This window comes from Gouania willdenowi, chromosome 7, assembly GCF_900634775.1.
Source record: "Gouania willdenowi chromosome 7, fGouWil2.1, whole genome shotgun sequence".
Lineage (NCBI taxonomy): Eukaryota > Metazoa > Chordata > Actinopteri > Blenniiformes > Gobiesocidae > Gouania > Gouania willdenowi.
In genome coordinates this window covers 38847683-38856401 of record NC_041050.1, presented here as the reverse complement: position 1 = coordinate 38856401, position 8719 = coordinate 38847683, and the positions used below count along the sequence as shown (strand labels likewise).

The 8719-nt window shown below is 41.0% G+C and overlaps 1 protein-coding gene across 1 annotated transcript; it reads right to left on the bottom strand.

The window, feature by feature from the left end:
• Positions 1-1753: 1753 nt before the first annotated feature.
• LOC114466610 (actin-3-like) lies at positions 1754-5185 on the bottom strand. Its single transcript, XM_028452187.1, has one exon. The coding sequence runs from the start codon at positions 4675-4677 to the stop codon at positions 3511-3513; it is 1167 nt and encodes a 388-aa protein (XP_028307988.1). The 5' UTR covers positions 4678-5185; the 3' UTR covers positions 1754-3510.
• Positions 5186-8719: the final 3534 nt, after the last annotated feature.

Genomic DNA, 8719 nt, shown 5'->3' with positions numbered 1-8719 from the left:
ACATCAGTTTTATCCTTTTCGACACCAGAGCCTCTTTTTGCTTTGTATCTTTTCAAGGGTGCGTTTACTCAGCATATTTCTATGTGAATTTGCAAGCAAACAAAGTATTTCATCATTTGTAAAGCCTAAAATCTAAAGTAGTCTTTGATAGTCTGATCAGCATCTCTGTGTCAGCTCAACACATGAACAAGCTGCTGGAAATGTGTTTAAGTATCTCATAAATATGACTTTACTAACTCATAACTATGACTTTCTATCTCATAATTATGACTTTACTAACTCATAACTATGACTTTCTTTCTTATAATTATGACTTTCCTTGGTAATTTTTTTTTAGTGGCGGAAACGGGCTTCCATACTTCCTACACCGTCAGACATGGCGAGTTTATCCTTCCTGATCTTTGACTTAATGCAGAAGAACTGAACCAGTGCAAGAGTGTGAAAAGGTTTATTATTGGCTGAAGGTGTCATTCTAATGTGGATTTTAAATCAGTTCAGGTTGGATTCTCTGTGTCACTGAGTTAATTAGTCAGTAGCTGTGTTTCTATTACAGTTTTTTTTTTACAAAATGAAAGTAATATTTCTAAAGTTTCCACAAAGTGCGTGTTTGAAGGTGTTTTGGGGGAGGAGCCTGGTAACTCTGATGAAATCTCATCCCATGAAAGTTCTCTTTAGGAAGATGGACGCTCCAAACCTCCTTAGAACACTCTGCATTCCTTATGTGGCACTAATCATTTTTATTATACAAGTCTAATACTAAGAAATGTCTGGGTCTCCTCTTCTGTTCACACGTACCGCGCCATGTTTTCTCAGAGAGAAGTGGTCATGTGACCAGGTACGTAAAAGTGTTTCCATTGAGCTTTAACTATACATTTAATATGGAAACATCTGAAAAACCTCCTCATGAAAGAATAAATACTTTTTACAGATGAGTGTTTTTTTTTTAAATTCAGATGTTTCCATTTTGAGTTTTTATTGAACTATTTAGATTTTGCACATTTAAAAAAGTAATGGAAACAGAGACGACTCTGTGGTAAAAAGTTCATCTCATTCTAGGAACTCTACAGCTACAATGATTAGTCAATAAATCAATAAGTAATAATGTAATAAAAGTAATTACACATCATTATTGATTCTTGGAACATCCTCTGTCACTGAGCTAATTAGCACATGGAATCCAATCCACTTTATTTATATAGCACATTTAAATAACAAAACGTTTCCAAAGTGTTGCACGAGATCATAAAAACAGTAAAACCAAAACAAAGCAAATGAGCTCCACCACTAAATGAGTATAAAACAATAAATGGTGGAAAAAACACCTGTAGCTTCACTAATCCAGTCAGCTGTGTGCAGACAGCAGCTGATAGCATTCAAAGGCAGATTTCAAACCACTTTCAAAAATTCAGTTGTTCAGACGAAAATTTAAAAAAAAAAAAAAAAAACACATTACATGTAGACACCAGGGAGTTTTTTTTAACAATGATTTATTGGCTCCATGAGTGAAAAACTGATGTTTAAAAAAAGAGCTATCATAAGAAAAATTCAAAATGTTGTAATAAAAAAAAAAAAATCAGTTTTTGAGATAAAAATCAGATATTTTCTAATACATCATCTACAATGTTTGTCCTTTTTTGATGAACATTTAAACTGTATTACGTAAGAATTTGCCACATTGCTTTTATTTTACCGTTTACAGTCAAACATGCTGATTCACTGTAGGATCAAATATTGATCAATGACAATTGTGTAGAACAGTCTCAATATGGGCTGGAACAAGTTTGGAGTCAATTCAGCAAATATGGGAGAAGATTGGTTTAATAAGTTTTACAGTTTTTTTTTTTTATAAAAACAGTGATGGAATAAATGATTTACAAAAAGTTTAAACATACCAAAGTTTCTTCAGTGTTGGGGCAACATTTTGGTAAAAGTTACAAATCTGTACCACATTTGGTTGATTTGTTGTGAATGTTTTGCTGTAGCACCACCTTTAGGATGATTGGCCTGTTTTTGCAGCTGAAACAATCTGGGATAGAACTGAAGCTTTGTGCAAAAAAACTAAAAACTGGTGATTGTTCGCACAATGGAAGTAAGATTTCCTCCTCCTCCTCAGAAGAAGAAGGCACAGGATACATGAGGTTCCAATGAATGACAGCTTAATGAGAAAATATACAAAGTGACTCAAATCAGGTAACATCACGTCGATGGCCTTGCTGTGATAAAAGTTGTTCATGTGTCAAAGTTCAAAGCTCAGATATTTGTTAGAGTCGCCACCTTCAGGCCATCACAGAGAATACATATCCATCAGTTGGAGTTGCTCATGCTGATCTTTACAAGTTCCTCAAAACACTTCCTACAATAGTCGACACGCTCAACTAGTCAAAGGTAAACTCACTGCTGAGTTAGAAATGGGTCATTAATTAGTCCTGAAGCACTATTTCTGATTGAACTACTAGAACAAAGTCTTTAGTTTGGTCCATGACCAACCACACGTGACCCTGACACGGCCTGTGATTGGTCAGTAATAGAAGCTTCACAACTTGTGATTGTGCATGCTTTGGACAGTAGGAGGAAACCAGAAAACCTGGAGAAAACCCACACAAGCAGGGGGAGAACATGCCAAATTTAGGTGTCCAGGGCTTGAACCCATGACCTTGCAGTGAGGCAGACATACTAACCACTACAATAACTCAAATTAAATACAGTACATTTACACATCTAACTAAAATTGTTCGTCTCCTCACTCGCAATCCCATAATTTTTTTTCTTCTTCTAGATCATCACTTACTCACGTTGCTCGAGGTTAATTAAAATATCAGGTTAGACTCCCAGTTTGGATCATGGAAAATAAAGTTTTTTTCATCTCAGTAACGAGTTCAGACTTTTTTTAGCACTGTGTCCCAGGTATGACAGGTTCACGAGTGGAACAGTACTCGGCCATGTTGTCCAGACATCATGCAACAACCCACACTACCGCAGTAATAGTTCATGCTAGAAAATACCACAGACCCAGAATTAGTAGTCGAGTCATAGCACTTAAAATGTTTTTTTGCACTACAAGAGACAACAAAGATCCACTTGCAATGCTAAAGTGGCAGTGACTGTCAACCATTTGGGGACATCGTGTCAGGTGTCTCTGGTTTGTCAAATGATTCAGATTATATTAATATTTTTTTTAAGTAACACTCCAGCTCTGTTGGGCAGCGGGTACAGCAGAGAACAAACCTTCATATAGGTAAATAAAATGTTGAACAAAGACTTCTGGAATGACAAACACAATGATGGACATCATGTTCCTCACATTCACACTGCTTGGGAACAATCTGAACTTCCTGCACAGTTTCTCCCCTTCAGGGGCACAGTGTCATAACCAGAGAGATGGCGTATAGCAGGAAGAGGTGCTGTGGGCCCACCATATACCAGTGTGTTTGTGTAGTTGTGTACACATCGCCAGTCATTTGGGTTCAAAGCAGTGCATGTTTTGGGCTGGTGGGGGACTGATGGATGTTTTTAGAAGCACTTCCTGTGGATGTTGCTGGGGCCGAGATTGTCAAACTCCAGCTCGGACTCGTCATACTGCAGCCCGGACTCTTCATACTCCTGCTTGGTGATCCACATCTGCTTGAAGCTGTCCAGCGAGCCCAGGATACAGCCTCCAATCCATGCAGAGTACTTCATCTCAGGACGATCATCAATCTCGATTTCCATTGTGGTTGGTGCCAGAGAAGTGATTTCCTTCCTCATGCGGGCAGCAAAGCCAGGGTACATGGTGGTACCTCCGCACAGCACAGTGTTGGCGTACAGGTCTTTACGGATGACACTGTCGCACTTTGCAATGCTGTTAAAAGTTGTTTCATGGATGCCGCATGACTCCATGCCAAGGAAAGACGGCTGGAAGAGAGCTTCAGGGCAGCGAAACCTCTCATCTCCAATGGTGATAATCTGTCCGTCAGGCAGCTTGTAGCTCTTCTCCAGTGATGAGGAGGAGGCAGCAGTTTCCATTTCTTGCTCAAAGTCCTGTGCAACATAGCACAGATTCTCTTTGATGTCAAGCGCAATGTCCTGCTCGGCTGTGGAGCTGAAGCTGTAACCTTTCTCAGTCAGGATTCTTCTGAGGTAGTCAGTGAGGTCTCTACCAGCCACTTCAAACCTGTGGATGGCAGGAGGCAGGGCGTAACCTTCGTAGATGGGTACAGTGTGGGTGACGCCGTCACCAGAGTCTACGACGATACCAGTGGTACGACCTGAGGCCAACAGAGACAACACAGACTGGATGCCCACATACGTGGCTGGAGTGTTGAAGGTCTCAAACATAATCTCCATCATCCTATCTCTGTTAGCTTTAGGGTTCAGGGGGGGCTCTGTAAGCAGGACTCTGTGGTCCTCTGGTGTTACTTTCAGCTCATTGTAGAAGGTGTGATACCAGATCTTCTCCATGTCATCCCAGTTGGTGACAATACCACGCTGAATGGGATACTTGAGTGTCAACATTTCTCTCTTCCTCTGAGCCTCACCACCAACATAGTAGTGTTTCATCCCCTTATCATCCATCTGATCCAGACACATGGGGCGTCCAACGATGGAGGGGACCACAGCACGTGGACCATCGTCTCCTGCAAAGCCAGCTTTGCACGCACCAGATCCATTGTCCACAACAAGAGCGCCGTCTTCGATCATTTTTCTGTGTGAGTGAAGCTTTGTTGGTGTAAACTTCGTCTGGGAGGAGTTTGTGAAAAGTTTGCTTTACACTGACAACAGTGAGCAAACACTGGTTGACCAGACTGTTGTAGTGAAACCTTTGCAGATCAAAGCATCTTAGGTGATGTCATCAGGAGGCACAAGTGAGGTTCCATAGTTATGCTGATTCTGCACAGCTGTATATATCTTTGTCTCCTGATGACATCACCAAGAGGGTTCGGCCTTTGGCATGTTCTTTCTCATGGTGGCGGCTGTTGGTCAGTCACTTGTTGGTAGGGGGCGTTGCCCCAGGGTTGTGCAACCCTGCTGGATAGTGGCTGGTCTCCAGATTGGGTGTGGGGAGGTGGGCGCTGGAGGGGGGCCTCGGGGTGGGTGGCCAGGGCAGCAGCAGGGAGCATTGTGTCCTTGGCTCCCCAGGGCTTGCTCAGGGGTTAGTGTGGGGGCGGGTGCTGCCTCTCGACCTGTGGTCTCTGGGGCCCCTGAGGGGGGGGGGGTGCGGCCCTGCTGTGGGAGTTGGCATTGGCTTCCTTGGCTCCCATTGGTGCTGCCTGCCTGGCTGGTTATTCGAGTCCGGGGGGGTGCCTGGGTTCACAAAAGTGGCTTTTGCATGGACATCGGTTGTGAAGACACTGCTACGTCTTAGACTGTGGGATACGATTGTCTTGGGCTTAAACAGAGATACGTTGATCCCAAATATCACTTCTAGGTGTACGCACTTACCCTCTCCCTCTGTTCACGGCCATTTACCATAACCATAACCATTTATTTATGCAATTTACAAATTCTATCAAACAAAACAGAACAGAAAAGTATTATAATTACAAAGATTCCCATTCACACTTGGGTCTTATAGATTGTCCATTTCTGATCAAAATTAGTAGATTTCAGGCTTATGTAGTGAGTGCTTTTTTTCCATTGCATAAATTTTTGCCATTATCTCTTCCCATTGTGACAAAGTTAAAGTGACTCTTCAGCCAGTTTCTTGTAATGGTTTTTTTTGCTGGCCATCAACATAACTTTGTAGAGGTACATATCCTCAGCCAAGGTACATAGATTGAGGGGCATTGGGAATCCCATAGCCAAAGATTTCCTCTATTACTTTCGCAACATTTACCCTGAGGGGTCTGATGTTGGGACAAATCCAAAATACATGGGAATGGTTGGCATTCATACTGTCACAAAGCCTCCAGCAATGTTGAGGGCTTTTAAGCTGCTTACTTTTGATATGAGGTGTAATAAAAAAACCTTATAATGTTCTTCCAACCTAATTCTCTCCATTGTCTTGAGCTGGTGGAAGTGTGTGTAGACAAATAGAGTGCCATTCATCCATTGAATATTTGAAGGTAATTTCTTGTACGCTCCCGTCATTTCCACCAGATCACAGCCCTCTTGTGAGAGGTGAATCCTCATCTCCAAATAATAAGTGTCCCTCCAAAACGTAATAGCTGTTTTAACTATGGGATTCCCCTCTTTTAACTGTTTATTAGTTTTGTCACAAAGTCGTGATTGAGGTTGAGACATAGGGATATAGTTAATTTCAATTTGGAATAATACTTTGGTGAGCACCAATATAAAATTTACCTCAGTTGGGCAGCTAAAAAATATTCTTTGAAATTTGGAAGGGCGAGCCCCCCTTTCATTTTCTCCAGCTGAAGCGTTTTAAACCTAAACCTTGGTTTTGCCCCTTTCCATACAAATCTACTCACTTGCTTATCCAGTGACGTGCAGTCAGGGTAGGCAGTGCCTACCCAAGGGTGAATTGATATTTTGATTGTTTTAATAATATAATTATAATTTTTTTATTTTTATTTTTTTTTATTTCCGATAGGCTACAGTACCTATCAGTTTGAAAGTGTCAGCATTTTGTGCTTTTCATAGCCCAAATCACTAAACATTGCTATTTCCTAATCGCTGTAAGGCAGGACAAGGCCACACCCCTTCTCAAAAGCACATTGCTGCTCTGCCACTATTCCCATAGCGTGTTTTTATGTGTTTGCGCATGCAAAATGACAACCATTTACGTAAAAAGGCAGCTCTCTACACTGCCTTTGGACGTAACAACGCTATGTTAAATGCTATACGTAAGTTCACAGTGCATTAGTGAATTGATATCATGTGACCGCTGCTACGTTCTCTAGCTAGTGGGCGGGATAACACTACAGGCAGGATGACAGCGCTAGAGACGATGAAGAAACTTTTTTTTGAGGAAAAACAACAGCTTTTAAAAGATGGAGACCAACACCTGAGTTACCAGCCCTTCAGCAAAGGTAAGGTCAGAACATTGTTGGTACTTTCTACAGTGAATGGAACAAAAGGAAGGATTGGCTTTGTGGATGCTCCTCACTTAGTTGTTGTTGTCTTTTTCTCCGTGTTTCTGTGTTTCAACACAAACAACAGATGTGCTGCCGTGTCATGAGATATATGTTGTTGGGAGAGTATAGAGGCTATATTAAATAATTTTTTATGTTTCTTTAATGGTGTTTATGATGTTGATTTTGTTAGATGGCTAAATACTTGTTCATGTGGATGCTGTTGGGTTTTTTCTTTTTTTATTATGAATTTTATATTTTGATAAGCGCATTGAGATGACTTTGTTGTAAATTGCGCTATACAAATAAATTTGAATTGAATTAAATTGAATTGAATTAACATTTGCCAGCAGAAACATATGAAATTATCATTGGTGTTGACATTGGTGGTTTCGATTTGGAATGCCCTGCCTACCCAACCCTAGTGCTCACGGCACGTCGCTGTGCTTATCCCATTTAGCAGAGCTAGGAACTAGAACTGGTAGGGAGATAAATAAATACAACAATCGGGGAAACGGATTCATTTTTATCACCTCTGTCCTGAAACTAAAATCTAAAATTAGGTTTGTCCATTTTGTCAGAATTCTCTATTACCTCATTCATTTTACTGTAGTTAGCTTCGTATAATGTTCCGAGTCCGAATGTGTGTAATATATAGAGACCTATGAACACTTGCCTAAAGTAAGCAAACATACAAAAAATTTATATCTATGCAGAATATTCTCATTTACTTTGTAGTTGCTTCACCAGGGATTGTTGTAAAAACACGTGATGCTTGTTGGAAAAATGGGGTTGGGGGGCATTGTCACTATCCTATACTGTGCCAGAGACTCAATAAACACGGCAAATGGGGTGGAGTGGGGGGCTTAAACAGCATCCCTGCCTGCTTCCCCTGAAGAGCTCAAAGCTATCAGTCAAGTCGCCATTTATTTTTATTCTTGCCATTGGCTTGTGGTATAGGGCTTGTATGACCTTAATAATATTATCATTGAATCCCAGTCTCATTACAGCCAATACATCAACATCTAAGATGGAAATAGGGCGGTACTATTCACAATTTTTTCCCTTTTTTATTATGACAGATGATAGCCTCCCTCCAGGCATGTTTTAGGGTATAATTGAATGAGTCCAACAGTAATTGAGTCAAGTCATCTTTAAATGCCTTGTACCATTCATTGAGGAAAGCATCGTTCCCAGGGCTTTTATTGCTTTTCAATCTACTAATTGCCCTATCAAGTTCTACCTTGGTAAACATTTTGAAATTCTCATGCTCCTCTTTTGGATTGCCAAGGCCATTTACATTTGTTGAAACAATTTTTAGTTCACCCAAGCCACTCATATTTAATGAGTATAATGAAAGTAGACCCCGCTAACACACATGAACTAAGACCAAACACAATACAAACAAAACCATACCTGTGACTTCCATTCAGTGGGTAAATTCTGTTCCACCATGACCTCATTGGGAGGTCTAGGGCTAGTTCTCCAGAAAAAAGGAGGGCCCTATGAATGGCTTGAGAGGTGATAGAATCACCTCCATCCATAATGTCCAATGTTATAGCGCCATCTTCTGGTGCCACCCCACCGAGTCAGTGATGGGGGAAAGCTTAGTTTTTGCCTCTGGAACTCCTTCAGTCTCTCTTTAGCCATTTGTGCTGTTGCTGGTATGTGCTCCCTGGAAGTCTGGCCCTCCTGCTGCCCTCCATGTAACT

Bases quoted from the DNA above. Each gene is read 5' to 3' on its own strand.
- LOC114466610 (XM_028452187.1), bottom strand. From the start codon at position 4,677: ATGATCGAAGACGGCGCTCTTGTTGTGGACAATGGATCTGGTGCGTGC.